This window comes from Lepus europaeus, chromosome 2 (assembly GCF_033115175.1).
Source record: "Lepus europaeus isolate LE1 chromosome 2, mLepTim1.pri, whole genome shotgun sequence".
Taxonomy (NCBI): Eukaryota; Metazoa; Chordata; class Mammalia; order Lagomorpha; family Leporidae; genus Lepus; species Lepus europaeus.
In genome coordinates, this window is record NC_084828.1 from 8,869,350 (window position 1) to 8,888,742 (window position 19,393).

Below are 19,393 nucleotides of genomic sequence, written 5' to 3' on the forward strand. Positions count from 1 at the left end.
CACGTTGGCAGCCACCGTTCCACTCCTGACTTCCATGACCTCAAAGGCTCCGGCTTCCCCAGGGGACTGAGACCAAACAGCTTCTGTCTTTCTGCCCCTGGATTCTTGCACGTAACAAAGTGCCCTGCAGGCCCGCCTGTGCCGTCCCAAACGACATTCCCTTCCTTTCCAAGGCTGAACGGCTCTCCATGTGTATATTTTGCTGATAAAAACCGATCTAAAACTAATCAGGAAAAAGCAGTGGTGTGACGTCTCAGATAAACAATTAAGCAAAAGTTACCCCATGCATGCTGATGTATCAAAAACCTACCAAAGATAAATTCTCAAATACAAAGAAATTCTAAAAATGATATGGAAGTTGGGCAGATCTGTAAAATGGTACAGGGAGAACCGTGTAAGGAGGGACCTCTCATTCGTAAAAGGCGCGGAGTTGGAGGCCTCCCCTCTGCCTCCAGGGTTGATGCTGTGTGTCCTCTGGAGGTCCGCCTGAAACCCCCTTGGGTCCATGAGCATCCCGACCATCTGCACTGTTTTCTCTCTAACTCACGGGATTCCTGCAAGAAGGGGCCCCAAAGCCACCAGAGCACCACCAGGCCTGCAGCAAAGCCAGAGCTCACGTGGGCTCCGGCCAGGTGTGGCTGCACGCGGCGGCAGCCAGGCTCAGAGCCATCAGGCCCGGCTAACCCTGACGGGGACTGCTCCCTGCAGCACGGTCCTGACCCTTCACGAAGGGCCACCCCCACAACAAGGCTCCACGTGCTTTCACCCCGGCCCTGTGCCTGCGGGCAGCCAGAGGGATTCTTCTCTCTGGCAGGGCCCAGGTCTCTCCACTCTAAGTCTCCCCGGAAGGAGGCCCAGTGGCTTCCCCTCTCCCTGTGACCCGGTCCCCCACCTCTCCTCCCTCATCTCCTGGCTCTCTGTCCACTCCCAGCATGCCTGTCCCCTCACTGTGCCATGGACACAGGCCCACGTTCCAGACGCCTCCTGGCCAGCTCACTTGCTCGCAGCATCCGTGCCTGTGCAGGATGGTCCAGCTATCAGAGCCGCCTCTGTCTGAAACAGCCACCTCCTCCTCCTCCCCCGCTGCCCCACTTCCTGGGCTTCCTCTTCTCCACATCTGCGGTCACATTGCTACTACCTGCATCTGCCAACAAGCTCCACCTCTGGTCCGTGAGAACAGGCACTGTGTGTTTGGTGCCAGTTCCCCGGTGCACAGTGAATCTTGCTTCCCCCACTGTATGAGCTTCTAGAGTTGCCATCACCAAGTGCCACACCCTGGGAGGCGGCAGTGACAGCTCAAGCAATCGGTTCCTGCCACCCGCAGGGAGACCTGGATGGAGTTCCGGGTTCCCACCTTTGGCCCTGGCCCAGCCCTGGCTGCTGAGCCAATTGGAGAGTGAATCTGTTGGTGGAAGGTGGATCTCCCTCTCCTCTCTCTCTCTCTGGAGGCCTGAAGCCCAAAATGAACGTGTCTACACAGTGGGCTCCTTCTGCGGCACAGAACTGGCTGCTGGCGGTGGCTGTCCACCTTGGGTGTTCCTTGGCTCAAGGTGCACCCTCCCCATCTCTGCCTGCACACACACATGGCGCCTTCTCTCCGAGCAGGTCTGCGTCTGTGTCCAAATGTCCCCTTTAACATGGACACCGGCCGTGCTGGATCAACGCCATCTCCCTGACTCCTTTTTGCTTGATGCCCTCCTCTCTCCTTATTAGGTCACATTCGGAGGCCCTAGGGGTTAGGACATGAATGTCTCCTTTTAATTAAAGGCCATAGTTCAACCCCTAAGAACCACATGGTGGCCACGGGACACTGGGCCAGTCAGGAAACACTCAACAGTAAGACAGGGCTGCTGACCGGACAACCTCACATGGGTAAAGTCAGGGTCCTTGGCAGTGAAGAGCCATGGCCCTTTCCCCATATGTGAGCTGTGCAGACACTGACATGAGAGGCTGGGAGGGGCCGGCACTGTGGTGTTGTGGAAAAAGCTGCCACCTGCAGTGCTGGCATCCCACATGGGTGCTGGTTCGAGTCCCAGCTGCTCCACTTCCAATCCAGCTTTAGCTGTGGCCTGGGAATACAGTAGAAGATGGCCTAAGTGCTTGGGCCTCTGCACTCAAGTAGGGGACCTGGAAGAAGCTCCTGGCTTTTGGGTCAGTGCAGCTCTGGCCATTGTGGCCAGAACTCACTCACTCTCTCTCTCTCTCTCTCTCTCTCTCTCTGTGCCTCTCTGTAACTCTGCCTTTCAAATAAATAAGTAAATAAATTGCTAAAAAAAAAAAAAAAAAAAAAAAAAAGGAAGAGAAAAGAAAAAGAATGGTCAGGAAGCCCTGCTCAGGAGCCTGAGCTCAGGGCCCAGCCCGACTGGGTCTGAGCCTTCCCTCTGCCGTTGACTGGCCGTGAACTTGCACAAGGTGCTTAACCCAAGACCAATCTCAAGACATGCTGTAGGTATTACACAATGAGTCATGGCCAGTCCTCGGCACACAGCAGGCACTCTGAATGTCAGCTGTCGTGGGCGGGGCTGAGGGAGGCACTGGCAGAGTCACCCCCCTTCCCACAGATACCAGCAGATTCTGCAAGGTGGCTGCTCTAACTCGCTGCCCAATCATAGCAACTGGCAACAAGCAGCACAGCCAGGAGACAGTGGGGAGCTCCTTGGATAACACCGCAACAAATGGTTGTCCTTGTCATCTTTCACCCAGCCCAGCCTGCACAGGGGGCTCGAGCCAGTGAGCAGATCTCGTCAGGGGAGAAAGCATTTGGATTCTCCCCTTCCTGCAGCGTGGCAGGGAATGAATGACAGAGGAAGACTCGTTTTGCATCATGTGTTCCTGGAAAGCCCCGACCTGGCTGAAGATGGGTGTTGGTGGACAGCAGGATAATCAGGCAGGGATGGTGGCCCTGGCGAGCCTGCTTAACTGCCAGTGCTGCAAGGGCCTGCCCAGGCCTACTCCCAGGCCAGGCCGCTGGGCACTGCTGGCTTTGCCCACACTGTGTGCGTGTGTATATGTGTGTGTGTGTGTGTGTCTCATGCATGTGTCTCCTTCATCATCAGGGTAAGAAACAGAAACTATGCCAGCAACAGGCTGTACTTGGGATCCACGCACTTCCGATCGATGCACCGACCACCCAGCGCCCCACACTGACGCAGCACCACAGCGGACGCAGGGCCAGGAAAACCGCAGCAGGAGGGGGCAAGAGTCTGCGCCAGGAAGGGCATCGGCTGTGCCATGTGTGAACAAATTCCCATTCCATGTTCTCATCTGGAAACCAGGGTGAAGTGTCAGGTAACATACAAAGAGCTTCAAAGCGTGTCACCAAGTGAGTGGTGGCTACAGCAGGTGTCGGCAGGCTGACGGATGGGGCTCGCGCTTCTGTCCCATTTTGTGTCAGGGAGACCAGCAGCTGCCCGGTCCTTGCCCCAGGCCTCCTGAGCACCACATCTTGTACCACAAATCCCACAACACACGGACCTGAACGCTGGGGCTTCAGCTCTTGGGATGTCAGTGACCATGCTAAACTGCACGCTTCAAGATGGCTAGGATGGCAAGTCTCATTCTACTACAATTTAAGGAGAAAGAACAATGACAGGTCAGGGACTTGTTCAAAACACAGCTACCGGGGAACAAAGAGTCTGGGGACCTTGAACTTGGTCTACTGCTTCCCCAAAGCCCGCTCTGTGCAATGAAGAGTTCCACCTGGAGTGGGCATGGGGGTGCATGGCATCCGGCACCTCCCACCCACTCCAACCCCTCTCCTCTCCTCCCCCTGTAGGGTGGTGCCTAGGGGTCAGCCTTGGGCCTCATCACACGGGGCCCCTTTGCTGGATCTGACACAACCAGCCACCCGCTTGCTCTCCCTGCTCTCTGGACCTCCCTGTGCCTGCCCAGTCCCTTGGGCTGGTTCCTCCCTTTTCTTCTCACTGTTGGGAGCCCCAGGCCACAGTCCTGGGCCTCCTCTTGTCTGTCTACACTCACTCCCGTCTCAGGACTGTCAACACACATGCCTCCTGCTAACTCCCCCTGGGGGGAGGTCCATCCGCCACGCAAGTCCAGCCTCAGACCTCAGTGCCCGTGGATGCGACATGGGGGCGTCTCTGACAGATGGGAACGTCCCGCAGTGAACCCTGAGCCACCTGCCCGCCTGGGGACCCACGGCACCACGGCCTCCCCATCTCGTCCTTCTGGCTCTTGGGCCAAGCACCTGGAGGCACACCTGACTCTCCCCTTTTCTCTCCTCCTTCTCTCCTATCCCGTGTCTGATATGTGAGTGGATTCATGGGCACACTGTCACAGAGCATCTGGAACCCAAGCACTACTGCACTGGCCACTGGCACCACAGCCTGTCCTGCCTGTCCTCCGCCCGCTCTCCCCGCCCAGCACAGTGGCTGGACTGTGGCTCACGCCCTGGGGGAAGTCAGGCCACACCACTCTGCTCGACTCCCCCAGCCCAGCAGCACTGTCAGGACCTCAGCTTAAAAGAGGCTACCAGGGGCCGGTGCTGTGGCCTAGCAGGTTAAGCTACCGCCTGCAGTGCTGGCGTCCCATGTGGGTGCCTGTTTGAGTCCCAGCTGCTCCACTTGTGATCCAGATCCCTGCTAACGCACCTGGGAGGGCAATGGAAGATGGTCCAAGTGCCTGGGCCCCTGCACCCACACGGGAGACCCACCCAAAGCTCCTGGCTTCAGACTGGCCTAGCTCTGGCCACTGCAGTAGTCTGGGAGTGAACCAGTAGATGCAAGATCTCTCTGTCTCTCCCTCTCTCTCTGTAATTCTGCCTCACAAATAAATACATAAATCTTTTAAAAAACAAAAACAAAAAACAACCAACCTATGGAACCTGAGTCCCAGGCCTGACGGCGCCCCTCCAGCTTCACCTCCTTGTCCCCATCTTGCCTGCTTCACGCGCCCTAGTCTACCACACGCCTGGCCCTGGGTCAGACGGCAGCTTCTCAGCAGGGGGCTCCCAGGTGACGTCATCTCATAAGCAGCACTCCCGTCCACTCACGGCCCCTCCCTTCTCGCCTGCACCCACGACACTCAGCCTTGAGTTCTGTTGACTGTGCTTCTCCTCCATCCCCACTGGACAGTGTGCAGGGTCATGTCGGTTTTGTCCTCTGATGACCCCGATACCTAGAAAGAATGCTGCTGGGGCCAGCGTTGTGGTGCTGTAACAGGCTAAGCTGTGGCCCGCAATGCTGGCATCTCATGGGGATGCTGGTTAGAGTCCCAGCTGCTCCACTTCCAATCCAGCTCCCTGTTAATATGCCTGGGAAGGCAGCAGGAGATGGCCCAAGTGCTTGGGCCCTTGTACAGGGAGACCCAGCTCTGGCCGTTGTGGCCATCTGGGGAGTGAACCAGTAGATGGAAGATCTCTCTCTTTCACTCTCTCTCTCTCTGTCTCCCCTTTTCTCTGTAACTCTGCCTTTCAAATAAATAAATAAATAAGATATTTTAAAAATTGTATTCATCATTTTTATGATTTTGCCTACCTCAAAAAGCCTATGTTTTAAAACAAGTCAAAAGACATCTTAAATTCACAGGTTAGAAAAGGCAAACTTGGGGCCGGCGCTGTGGCACAGCGAGTAAAGCTGCCGCCTGCTGTGCTGGCATCCCATATGGGTGCTGGTTCAAGTCCTGGCTGCTTCACTTCCGATCCAGCTCTCTGTTGTGGCCTGGGAAAGCAGTAGAAGATGGCCCAAGTCCTTGGACCCTTGCACCCACATGGGAGACCTGGAAGAAGCTCCTGGCTCCTGGCTTTGGATCGGCGCAGCTCCGGCCATTGTGGCCAATTGGAGAGTGAACCAGTGGATGGAAGACCTCTCAAATCTCTCTGCCTCTCTTTCTCTCTCTGTGTAACTCTGCCTTTCAAATAAATAAATAAACAAATCTTAAAAAAAAAAAAAAAAGACAAACTCCCCATTGTGATCCACAGATTAGGGCAATTCCTATCAAAGCCCAAGTTGGATTTTTTTTTTTAATTTTTTTTTTTTTTTTTTTTTTTTGACAGGCAGAGTGGACAGTGAGAGAGAGACAGAGAGAAAGGTCTTCCTTTTGCCGTTGGTTCACCCTCCAATGGCCGCCGCGGTAGCGCGCTGCGGCCGGCGCACCGCGCTGTTCCGATGGCAGGAGCCAGGTACTTATCCTGGTCTCCCCTGGGATGCAGAGCCCAAACACTTGGGCCATCCTCCACTGCACTCCCTGGCCACAGCAGAGAGCTGGCCTGGAAGAGGGGCAACCGGGACAGGATCGGTGCCCCGACCGGAACTAGAACCCGGTGTGCCGGCGCCGCTAGGCGGAGGATTAGCCTATTGAGCCACGGCGCCGGCCTGGATTTTTTTTTTAATAGAAATTGATGTGGGTCCTAAAATTCACAAGACTTGCAAGAGACCTTCAATAACCAAAATAATTATGAAAAAAAAAAATCCAACAAATTTGGAGGTTTCCAACTTCTTGATGTCAAAACTTACTACAGAGTTACAGTAATCAAAATAGTGTGGTACTAGCAAAAGGACAGACATAGAGATCAATGGAAAAGAAACAGGTCCACATATAAACCTAGGCATTTATGGTCAATTGATATCAGTGACGGTTCCAAGACCATTCAATGGGAAAAGAGCAGTTTCTTTAGCATATGGTGCTGGGACAGCTGGATTTCCACAAAGGAATGGAGCTGGAGCCCTCCCTCACACCACGTGAAAAATCCACTCAAAATGGATCAAAGTCCCAATGCAAGAGCTAAAACTATAACACTCTTAGAAGGAAACACAGGGGAAATCTTGATTTTAGGTTTGGCGGTGGTTTCTTATATATGATACCAACAGCACAAGCAGTAGAGAAAAAGATAAAGTGACCATCAAGATAAAAAGCCCGCACACAAAAGGACACCTTCCAGAAAGCAAAAGGCAGGCTGGCACTGTGGCGCAGCGGGTTAAGCCAATGCCGAGGATGCCAGCTCCCATATCAAGCGCTGGTTTGAGTCCAGTTGCTTTCATTCCAATCCAGCTCCCTGCTAATGCACTTAGGAAAGCATCAGAAGATGGCCCAAGTAAGTGCCCGGGCCCCTGCACCCACGTGGGAGACCCAGAGTTCCTGTCTCCTGGCTTTGAACAGGCCCAGCCCCAGCCCTTGTGGCCATTTGGGAGTGAACCAGAGGACAGGAGACCTCTCTCTCTGTAACTCTGCCTTTCAAATAAATAAATAAATCTCTAACAAATAAACAACAAAAAAGCAAACAACTCAGTTTAAAAGTGGGCAGAGTATTTGAAACTGCTTCCAAATGATATACATATTGCCAATAAACTCATGAGAAGGTCTCCAATGTACTAGCCACTACAGAAATGCAAATCAAACCCACACTGAGGTACCATTTCATACCCCTTAGTACAGCTTTTCAAAAACAACGAGGGGCAGGTGCTGTGGTATAAGGGGTTAAGCCTGTGATGCTGGCATCCCATACAGGCGCCAGTTTGAGTCCTGGCTGCTCCACTTCTGATCCAGCTCCTTGCTAATGTGCCTGGGAAAGCAGTGGAAGATGGTCTAAGTGCTTGGGCCCCAGCATCCATATGGGAGACCTGGAAGAAGCTCCTGACTCCTGGCTTCAGCCTGGCTCAGCCCCAGCTGTTGTGGCCATTTGGGGAAATGAATCAGAGCCTGGAAGATCTCTCTCTCTCTCCCTCTCCCTACCTCTGTAACTCTGCCTTTCAAATAAGTAAAATAAATCTTAAATTTTTTTTTTTGAAAAACACTGAAAACAAATGCTGGTGAGAGTGCAGAGAAAACGGAGACCCCAGGCACTGCTGGCCGGTGTGCAGAGTGACCCCACCACTGAGGACAACAGGCTGAGGCTTCCCCCTAGTAGGTCACGGGGTTTTCATGAGACCCAGTGATTCCACTCCTGAGCGCGTACCCGAGAGAGCGGCGGACTGGTGTTGAAACAGCACCCTGCACACGATGTTGACAGCATTTCTGTTCATAACAGCCGCACAACGGAAACCTGCAGGTGCAGCAGCTGACGTGGGGGTGAGGAAACGTGACTTATCCATACCACGGAGCATCACCCAGCCACACGGAGGAAGAAAGCTCTGCGGCACGGTACCACACCGAGGAGCCTTGAGGACAGTCAGCCAGACACAAAGGACACGCAGTGCAGGATCCCACTCACGTGAGATGTCCAGAGACAAGGGGCTGGGCAAGGGAAGGTGGTGGGGGTGCTGCTTAATGGGGGCGGGGTTTCCTTTTGGGGTGACTAGACAGTGATGGCCACACCACACTGGGGACGCACTAGAAGTGCTTTAACCACACACTTTAAAACAGATGGTGCCTTTTACGCCTATAAAGAATGAAGACAAAAAATGACAAAGACTCTGCCCCTTCACCAAAACCGGGCTGTACTTAGACTGCAGGTGAACATCCAGAACCCGACTACGCCTCCCTCCCCTCAACGGCAACCTGAGGGCTGCATCCAGGACCCACGAGCTCTCACGCTCTGCCTTCCTGTCTGAAAGGCAGCCCCGAGGCGGACAGAGCTGTCCACCCCAGGCAGCACCCAGCCACCACATGTACATGTCGTACACAAGCTCTCGTGGCCACAAGCTGTAACCACCCCCTATCTCACCTGGGCCTGACAGCCATGTGCCAGGGCTGGGCGGCTGCCTGGGCAGTGTGCTGGGGTGAACCTGCTCACCCTGTTCACTCACCCCTGCTCCTCGGACGGGGGAAATGGAGACAGTCCCTGTCTTCGGTGAGGTTTGCTGGCGTCCCCTGGTGTGTCTGCCCTGGAGCTGAGAGCAGCAGAGTCTAGGTGGGCCTCTCCCAGCTCCTGCCTGACTTGTGGTCCTCAAACTTAAGTCTTGGCCTGACAGCAGCAGAGCCAAGCAGAGCCTCTTTGAGCCCAGATCTCCTCCAGCTACACACCAGGGCGGTGAAGAGTTACCGTGGCACCCTCCTGGGCAGGACGGGGAAACACAATGGTCCACCCACAGGTCATCCAGAGTGCGAGATCAAGTTCAAGATCAAGTCTGGTCTTCCCAGACCTTGCCCTCATCTAAGCACACACACAGTCACACATACTCACTCTTAGACACACACACTCACACTCACACCCACACACTTAAGTTCTGGGTAGATTCCAGTATTTACTTCACCCTTTATTCTTCTTGGAGTTGCCAGTTAGCAGTAAAAAGGTCAAAAAAAGTAAACCAAAGAAAATGTAGTAAAAGAAACCAAAACAAACCAACCACAAACCCCAACCTGTACATAATGAAAACCTCTGAATAACTATGCGATCATTTTAAATTTTTCTTGTCTACACATAAATATCGTTGAGAAAAACACTGTCCAACTATGAAAAATGGAATTAAAAAATGTTTATTTTGGTACAAAAAATTTTTAAAAAAGATTTATTTTATTTAGAGAGAGAGGGAGGAACAGAGAAAGAGATCTTCTATCTGTTGGTTCACTCCCCAGGTGGTCACAGCAAAACTCTACCCAGGTCTCCCATGTGGGTGCAGGGACCCAAGTACTTAGGCCATACTCTGCTGCTCTCCCAGGTGCAACAGCAGGGAGCCTGACTGGAGACAGCAGCCAGGACTCAAACAAGTGCTCTGATCCGAGTGGTGGCTTAACCCGCTGCACCACCATGCCAGACCCTGGTATAAAATTTTTTAAATCCAGGCATATACGGGGTCTTTAACAAGTTCACAGAAGATGTGTATTATGAAAACACAAGGGGGCAGGTGGTCAGCTTCGTGGTTAAGATGCCCGTATCCCACACTGCCACACTCGGGTTTGGTTCCTGGTCTGGCTCCTGAGTCCAGCTTCCTCCTGACGCAGACCCTGGGAGGCCGCAGTGACGGCTCAAGTAACTGGTTTCTGCCATGCACATGGGGAGCACAGACTGAGTCCCTGGCTTCTGTCTTTGGCCCTGGCCCAGGCCTGGCTGTTTCGGGGGACTAAATCAGCAGATGACAGTTCTCTGTCTCTCAAATAAATAAATACAAATAAAAAAATAACGTAAGCATTTCAAAAAATTTTTTCACCAAAATAAACGTATCTTTTAATTCCATTTTGCCACAGATTTTTTGAAGTATGCTTGTACTTCGACACTACGTATACTCCTACGCTCAGAAAAGTCTGGAAGGAGTTAGACAGACTCACAGGTAACCGTGGGACAGCATCGTGGTGGCTTCTCTTTCGTGTATTTTCTGATCGCAATAATCACCACGAATTCCTTGTAATAAGACAATTATGTCCCCACCTGTCAGCTCTGCTCACGGTGTCCGCTCCACGTACCTTGTTGAGCTTGCCAAGGGAAGATATGAGATCGGCCCATTCGCTCGAGGACTCAAAATTCCTCAGAGCCTTTTCAATCCCCGAAGCATAATTTCTGTATCTGTAATCGTTTAACAGCTCCTGCTCTTCCGGATCCATCTTACATTCTTACAGTGAAGAGAGTATCTAGAAGCCAACAAAAAGTAAATCAGGCCACTCTTCAAGGACACAAGTGGTCCCCAAGCCACAGCTACAGAAGACCCGAGGCCCCAAGCACTGCCGTGCACAAACACCTGGCGGGCCAATTCAAACATTTGGCAAGGTCTCTGGGCCTGGTGCTAGGGCACGTGACAGACAAACAGCTCCAGCCTCACGGGACCGAGGGACAAGTGTAGGGGGGTGGAGACGGGCCAGAACGCTGGGGTTCGCTGACCTGGCGTGGCGGCTACAGTGGGGCGGCCCCTCTACCGCAAGGCATTCACACAACCCATGGAGAAGACCGTGACCCCAGCGGCCCCTTCAGCAACTCAATCCCCCATGACTTGACCAGCAGACTGGAAACAGTCCACAAGCAAAAGCAGGCAAAAGGAAAATAGAACGCTACAAAAACAAGGACGTAAGGGTAGGGGTCCGACGGCAGGGCTGTTCACTGTGAGCGGACACTATTAGGTCATGGGGAGGAACGGAGTGCTGACACGTGCAACCACATAGATGAGGGACAGGACACAGCAGTGACACGTGTCACCACACAGAGGGACAGGACACAGCACTGACACGCATCACCACACGGAAGACTCAGCGGAACACACACTGACACGCATCACCAAACGGAGGACAGAGGAGAACACACGCTGACACGTGCCACCACACGCAGGACCGAGGGGAACGCACGCTGACATGCGTCACCACACGCAGGACCGAGGGGAACACACGCTGACACGCGTCACCACACGCAAGACCAAGGGGAACACACGCTGACACGTGTCACCACACGGAGGACTCGGGAACACACGCTGACGCGCGTCACCACAAACAAGACCGAGGGGAACACACACTGACGCGCGTCACCACAAACAAGACCGAGGGGAACACACGCTGACGTGCGTCACCACATGCAAGACCAAGGGGGAACACACGCTGACACGTGTCACCACACGGAGGACTCAGGAACACACGCTGACGCGCGTCACCACACCCAGGACCGAGGGGAACACACGCTGACGCGCGTCACCACATGCAAGACCAAGGGGAACACACGCTGACGCGTGTCACCACACGGAGGACTCGGGAACACACGCTGACGCGCGTCACCACACGCAGGACCGAGGGGAACACACGCTGACGTGCGTCACCACATGCAAGACCAAGGGGAACACACGCTGACGCGTGTCACCACACGGAGGACTCGGGAACACACGCTGACGCGCGTCACCACACGCAGGACTGAGGGGAACACACGCTGACGCGCGTCACCACATGCAAGACCAAGGGGAACACACGCTGACGCGTGTCACCACACGGAGGACTCGGGAACACACGCTGACACGCGTCACCACAAACAAGACCGAGGGGAACACACGCTGACACGTGTCACCACACGGAGGACTTGGGAACACACGCTGACGCGCGTCACCACAAACAAGACCGAGGGGAACACACGCTGACGTGCGTCACCACACGCAAGACCAAGGGGAACACACGCTGACGCGTGTCACCACACGAAGGACTCGGGAACACACGCTGACGCGCGTCACCACAAACAAGACCGAGGGGAACACACACTGACGTGCGTCACCACATGCAAGACCAAGGGGGAACACACGCTGACACGTGTCACCACACGGAGGACTCGGGAACACACGCTGACGCGTGTCACCACAAACAAGACCGAGGGGAACACACGCTGACGTGCGTCACCACATGCAAGACCAAGGGGGAACACACGCTGACACGTGTCACCACACGGAGGACTTGGGAACACATGCTGACGCGCGTCACCACAAACAAGACCGAGGGGAACACACGCTGACGTGCGTCACCACACGCAAGACCAAGGGGAACACACGCTGACGCGTGTCACCACACGGAAGACTCGGGAACACACGCTGACGCGCGTCACCACAAACAAGACCGAGGGGAACACACGCTGACGTGCGTCACCACATGCAAGACCAAGGGGGAACACACGCTGACACGTGTCACCACACGGAGGACTCGGGAACACACGCTGACGCGCGTCACCACACGCAGAACTGAGGGGAACACACGCTGACGCGCGTTACCACATGCAAGACCAAGGGGAACACACGCTGACGCGTGTCACCACACAGAGGACTCGGGAACACACGCTGACCGAGGGGAACACACGCTGACGCGCGTCACCACAAACAAGACCGAGGGGAACACACGCTGACACGTGTCACCACACGGAGGACTTGGGAACACACGCTGACGCGCGTCACCACAAACAAGACCGAGGGGAACACACGCTGACGTGCGTCACCACACGCAAGACCAAGGGGAGATGTGTTACAGTTGGATCACGCTGATGGTTGTGCGCATTTGTAAATTTACTAAAAAATGAATTATATACTTGCTTGAATGAATTTTATAGACTGTAAAGTATAATTGAATTAAGCTTTTTAAAAAAACAAAACCAGGGGTCAGTGTTGCGGTGCAGGGGGTTAAGCTGCCTGCAGTGCCAGCATCCCATATTGGAGCACCAGGTGTAGTCCCGGCTGCCCCACTTCCCATCCAGCTCCCTGCAAATGCGCCTGGGAAAGCAGTGGATGATGGCCCAAAGTATCTGGGTCCCTGTCACCTACATGGGACCTGGGTGGAGTTCCTGGCTGTTGAGGTGTTTAGGGGAGTAAACCAGTGGGTGCAAGATCTTTCTGTCACTCTGCCTTTCAAATATATACATAAATCTTTAAAAATGAATAAAAAACAAAACTGGGGCAAGTATTTGGGATGCCTGCATCCCATACCGGAGGGCCTGGGTTCAAGTGTCAGCTCAGCTTGAAATCCGGCTTCCTACTAACGCTCACCCTGCGTGTCAGCAGGCGACGGCTCTCACCCCCATGGGAGACCCAGACTGAGTTTCTAGCCCCTGGCTTCGCCGGCTCAGCCCCAGCAGTTGCAGGCACGTGGGTGGGGAACCAGTGGATGGGACTCTCTCTGCCTCTCAAATGAATAAACAGTCACCAAACTAAACCCCCGGTTCTACCTGTTCAGGTGCTCCTTCTCCACCTTGCGATCCACAGGACCTTGCATTCTAGACTTTTCCTTCGTCACCTGCCACATCCAACGCACACGTTCTGGGCTCTTCTTTCCAAACACCTACTGACTCAGTGGCGCCCCATGCTGCTCAGCCGCTGTGCAAGCCACAGCGCAGCTCCGGCCACTGCGGCCATCTGTGCAGTGAACCAGCGATGGAAGACCTCTCTCTGTCTCTACCTCTCCCTGTAACTCTATCTTTCAAATAAATAAATCTTTAAAAAAAAAAAAAAGATAAAAAACATAAAGCTTATCACTGCCACGTTTAACAGTGTCTCTGCTAAGCTTCCAATAAACCCAACGTCCCCGCTCCTCTGCCTATAAGGCCCAGTGACTTCTCAAGCCCCAAGACGGTCTCTTGCAGCCTCTGCTCACGCCGTGCCTCTCTGCAGAAATACACCGTACTATGCACACACTCCCACAAAGAAAGGCTGCCTCCTCACTCCTGCAAAGGCCTGTAGGAACAGCCACCGTGCTTTTTAAAAAACTATTAAGGAAAGGAAGGTAACGAGAGGGGGTAGTCTATTGTGCTAAGTAAAGACTAAGCAGTTGGTACGTTCAAACCATCCACAAGAATTCCAGAATTTCCAGGAAATTCACAAGTCTGGAATCGAGCACTTGGGACGCACTGCTCGCACAGTCTTTCCCCTCTGATAAGTGTCGAGGTGCTAGGGAGAAGACATGAGTAAGTCAGGGTTCCTACTCTCCAGCTCATGGCCTCATAAAAGAGGAAACAGCCAAGCACACGATTTCGATTTAACGAGGCACACGCAGTGACAGAGGGAGGGCTGAAGTCGCAGCGTCTGACGCTGGCAGGAACAAAGAGGAAGTCCAGCTACCAGCAGGGGAGTCCTCCCAGGCCGCAGGTGTGGGCGGCCAGGGGAACCAGGAAGAGGCTGCCCCAGCGATAAGGTGTGTGCTTAGGAGGTGGGGTGCTGGAGGCAGGCAGGACGTCAGCCAGGTGAGAGCAGGAAACGTGGGCAGCCCAGGACGCGGCCAGTCTGACAAAGAAAGTACTGTGTGGCCAACAGCACAGGTGCAATGTCTGGAAGCAATCGATCAAGCAAGCTCCTTTATTTCAAAACACGGGGCCCTTGGTGCGATAGTGCCCACGCCTTCCGTGTGAGCTTGCGACATCCGTCAGTAGGTAGGCATTTATCTCATGCAACACCCAAGAGGCCAGGGAGAGCCCCGGGATGGGGACATGGGGGTCAGGGCATACAGCTGGCAGACCCAGGACAGTGGCTCTGGTCAGTGATAGCACCGGGCCTCCCCTGGTGGTATAACTAATAGTTCAGTCCTAGGGCTGGTGCTGTGTAGTGGGTAAAGCGGCCGCCTGCAGTGCTGGCATCCCATACGGGCACCGGTTCGAGTCCCGGCTGCTCCACTTCCCATCCAGCTCCCTGCTAACGCACCTAGGAAGGCAGCAGAAGATGGCTCAGTGCCTGGGCCCCCGCACCCACGTGGGATACAAGGATGAAGCTCCTGGCTCCTGGCTTTGGCCTGGCCCAGCTCTGGCTGTTGCAGCCATTTGGGGAGTGAACCAGTGGACGGAAGCTCACTCTCTCCCTGTCTCTCTCTAACTCTACCTTGCAAATAATAATAAAAAATATTTTCAACAACATATTTAAAAAAAAAAAAAAAGAGTTCAGCCGGTATAGACCTTGGGCCAGTGGATACCTTTTGTGTGAGAGGTCCAGTGTTCCAGGGAGGCTGACGGTCACAGCCTACAATCAGATTGTGAAAAGTTGTCATACAAGCCGGTGCGCCTACTTCCAGAGGTGGAAAGAAGGTCGGCGGGAAACCTCTCACCGGATCCATTCTACCCAGGAAACAAGGGCGCAAATGAAAAAGCCGGCTGCCAGCTAACCACGGAAACTGCCTGTGAACACGCTGGCCGCTCGGCCGCGAGCGAGAACAGCTCACCGCAGGTAATGACCCTTGCTCGGCCCACGCTCGCCCATGGACTTCACGGACTCCAGGACACAGTAAATCTCGAATTTGGGTTTTCCGAGTGCTCATTAAATTGTGGGAGAGAAGAAAAATAATAATAATAAAAAATCCTACCCAGGCCACCCCGTCCCGCGGTGCCGGCAGCACCTGCAGGAATCCCCGCGGGTGGCCGCCGGGAACCCGCACCCCGGCTCCGATCGCCTCTTCCCGCACAGGTCGGGGACCCCGCGGAAGCAAAGGCCGAGAGGGCAGGGCGGGCGGTGACCCCCTTGACCTCCACCTGCCGGCCCCAGGCCGCGCCCGCACCGCCTCCTCGGCCCGCAGCCGGCCCGGTCCGGGGGCCCCTTCCGCGCTGCCCTCCGTGGGTCCCCGGCCGGAGCCCCCACGCCCACGCGCGGCCTGGAGGGGCCGGCCCCGCACTGCAGCAGCGCGCGCCGCGGGCCCGGCCCCGCAGCCACCTGCATCCCGCGCCGCCCGGAAAGGACCCCGGCCCCGCCTCGCCGCTCGCGGGCCCCGCGGGCAGGAGACGCCCCGGCTCGGCGGCCGAGGCAGTGGGCGCCGGGCAGGGCGACTTACCGGCGGCGGAGGCGGCGGCGGCGGGCGCGCCCACGTGCGGCGCGGAGGACCCCGCCGGGCTGCGGGAGACGCCGAGGGCCGGGGCCGCAGAGCAAACGCCGCGCCCGAGCCCCAGCAGCCGCGGCTCCGGGGGGCGGGGACTCGGCGCTGGGGCGTGGCCTCCGGGGGTGGGGCCGGCTGGGAGGCGGAGGCTTGACGCACGGGGGCGGGACCTGGGTGCGCGAGGCGGGGCCTCGCCGCTCGGGGGCGGAGCCAAGACCGAGGCCGGGGGTGGGCGGGGCCAAAGGCGGGGTCGCAGCGCGCGCGCGCGCGAACGCGTTCCGGCACCCCCGCCGCGGCCACGTCGGGAGAGCCCGAGTGGGGACTTCCGCGACGTGGGCGTCGTCGCCTCGCGCCTGGGCTGCTGAGGGAAGGGCCTCGTGCAGGTGGGCGGGATGGCGTCCTCTCCTCAGCGGCGGCTCCCCTGACAGACGGCGATGACGGGCGACCCGGGGCCGTGGCCTGCGCCAGGTCATCCACTCGTGCTTTGGGTCCCGGACAGTGGACCCGTGGAGCCCGAGCGCCCCAGCCGTCGGGGAGGGCGGGGGAGCCTCCTCCCCGCGCTCGGGGCCGCCGCCCCTCAGTCTTGCGGGCGCTGCGCGGCGGGGAAGAGGGGGTCTTTCCCCCCGTTTTTCCCCGGCCTGAGCTCGTGATGTGGGCTCTGGCGTGGGACGGCCAGCGTGCTGTCAGCGCGGGCGTCCCTGTCACCCAGAGTCCCCGAGTGGGGGGGGGCCCACGGCCGCAGGGCCAGGCGCACCTGGCGCCCACCTGCGCACTGCCCGGGGGGCTCCCAGCCAACCCAGGCGGGGTCCTTGAGGGGTCCTGGGGGGTTTCCGGAGCTGCTTCACGAAGGCTAGGCAGTGCGTGGATGAGCCTGGAGGACAGTAGTGCGGAACGCTGTGTATGCGTGATTCTGGGGGAAAGGCACCCAGCTGGTATCAGATGACGCCGACAATATCTTAATAGTTTGGGTTGCCGCACCTCTGGCCCCGCCCTGCTGCTGATTCTGATTCCATCCGCATTGGACATAGACCAAGTGCCCTAGAAGCAAAGTCTCTAAGTGGCCAAATTTTAAGAATGATTGCAAAACAGAAGCAGAGGGAAACTAAAAGGATGGAGCCACATTTAGCAGGGGAATAAAAAAAATTCATGAAAGTTGAGTTTTTAATGTAGATACATTAAATGCTACTTTTGCAAAAAAAAAAAAAAAACAGTTTGGCAAACAGGTACTTTTCGTTTTAGTTCTTCAAATCCTTGCCACACTTCCTGCTCTGAACTAAGAGATGACAGAACTGCTTTATATTCACCGTTGAAGAGAGCGAGAACAGCCTGCCTCCAAGCCACCGTGTGTAAGTTTGTGCCAACACATTTGTATTTTTAAACTGTGCCTGGAAAGAACTCCAGCTGTATGGGGGAGGGGTAAACTTGAAATTGATGGGGTTACCTATTGTAAGTTGTTAAAAGAATGACTCAATTTATAATCAAGGTTGACAGTAAATGTGCAACGTTAACATTTGAATATTCGTACAAGAAATGTTTTCTTAGGTCGAGTTGTCTTTTCCCACTTAGAAGTCTGCTTAGCTGGCCACGGTCCTCTGTGTAAGACATGTAAAGGGAATGGATTCCTTGTATAATAATATCCAGGCTGGCGCCACGGCTCACTAGGCTAGTCCTCCGCCTGTGGCGCTGGCACCCTGGGTTCTAGTCCCTGTTGGGGCGCCGGATTCTATCCCGGTTGCTCCTCTTCCAGGCCAGCTCTCTGCTGTGGCCCGGGAGTACAGTGGAGGATGGCCCAAGTGCTTGGGCTCTGCACCCCATGGGAGACCAGGAGGAAGCACCTGGCTCCTGGCTTCGGATTGGCACAGCACACCGGCCATAGCGGCCACTTGGGGAGTGAACCAATGGAAAAGGAAGACCTTTCTCTCTGTCTCTCTCTCTCTCACTGTCTAACTCTGCCTGTCAATAATAATAATAATAATAATATCCAGATGAATTAGGTCATTTCCAATTAAATTTAAATCAGAACTTTGATCCTCTCCCTTTTGGACAGGAAAGAAAGGATTATCCCCAGAGCGCCGGCTCAGACTGCCTGACCCAAGTAAATACTTCCTGCGTCGTTGCCATACAGATCCTGGTGATCCTCGAAGCCAGTTTCTTCTGTGAACTAGCTCTCACAGCCTGCGCCTGGATAATAACGATGGCCTCCCCATCGGTCTGCCCTCTGCTCTCCCTGGGTCTCTCTTGGTGCCGGGGAAGTCTTTGCCCTTCCATGTTTGACGCCGTGCCCACTTTGCAGCTGAGTCGCAGTAACAAGGGAACCTTTGTCGCACCTGTCACTATCTCCTGTTACATCTCCATGTGACACCACTCCTCAGATCCCTAGTCTGTCACACAGCTTGCTGCAGTTCAGTGGGTAAAGGAAAACTCCAGGGCTGGGTCCAAAGCGGATAGTGGGTGTGGGTTGAACACCCCGGCCTCAGCCTAGAGACGTGGATCACAGAAAAGCCGCGCGGGTGGGCCCGCTGGCTCCGTCTGGCACCTGAAAGAGCGTGTTGCACGAGAGAATCCATCGAGATATGCCTCTTCTCAACTTTCATTTTTCTCTACGGGAAAATGTATACAGGATGATTTGGGGGTCTGATAGCCGTATAGCTTACAAATCATTTAGGTCAAATGTGTCTCCTCCCTGACTTCTACACCGAAAGAGGTGCCCATGGTTCATAGAGGCGTGAAAGTGCAGCTGGCTGTGCCTGGTACTAGCTCCCAAGGAGCTTGGCAGTCAGGCAGTCCTTGCTCTGACCCTGGCTCTTGACTCTCAGCTGGGTGATCTTGGGTGACTTAATTAACCTCTGAAAAACGACACAGATCCTTACCTTAAAGGCCTATTGGAAGAGTTACGTAAAATCACGCCAGGGCTGTATTAGAACATGACCCCTCTATGGCCTTGTATGCCATGGGTTCATTTTTTTAAAAAAGATTTTATTTATTTATTTGAGAGGAAGAGTTACAGACAATGAAAGGTAGAGACAGAGAGAGGTCTTCCTTCCATTGGTTCACCTCCAAATGGCCGCAATGGCCGGAGCTGCGCCGATCCGAAGCCAGGAGCCAGGTGCTTCTTCCAGGTCTTCCACATGGGTGCAGGGGCCCAAGCACTTGGGTCATCTTCCACTGCTTTCCCAGGCCACAGCAGAGAGCTGGATTGGAAGAGGAGCAGCTGGGACTAGAACTGGCACCCATATGGGGTGCCGGCACTGCAGGCGGAGGATTAACCTATTGT

The 19,393-nt window shown here is 55.1% G+C and overlaps 1 protein-coding gene and 1 long non-coding RNA gene across 6 annotated transcripts in view; one reads left to right on the plus strand and one right to left on the minus strand.

Annotated features, from left to right (window-relative positions):
• DOP1B (DOP1 leucine zipper like protein B) overlaps positions 1–16,152 on the minus strand; it is a 122,178-nt gene extending 106,026 nt beyond the window's left edge. For 4 of the 5 annotated variants that reach the window (XR_009867289.1, XM_062205328.1, XM_062205318.1 and 1 more), the window contains exons 1-2: positions 16,078–16,152; positions 10,294–10,458 (exon numbers count right to left, since the gene is read on the minus strand). Coding sequence is in view for 4 of the 5 variants with exons in the window: in XM_062205328.1 (XP_062061312.1) it covers positions 10,294–10,431 (138 nt within the window). In the remaining variant the exon portion in view is untranslated. Of the gene's footprint in view, positions 1–10,293; positions 10,459–15,228; positions 15,243–16,077 lie in introns of those variants that run through there. The other variant, XM_062205308.1, reaches the window with a different exon arrangement.
• A 254-nt stretch (positions 16,153–16,406) lies between these two features.
• Positions 16,407–19,384, plus strand: LOC133769949 (uncharacterized). Its single transcript, XR_009867291.1, has 3 exons — positions 16,407–16,502; positions 17,359–17,465; positions 18,167–19,384. It is a non-coding gene; the product is annotated as an uncharacterized LOC133769949 (long non-coding RNA).
• Positions 19,385–19,393: the final 9 nt, after the last annotated feature.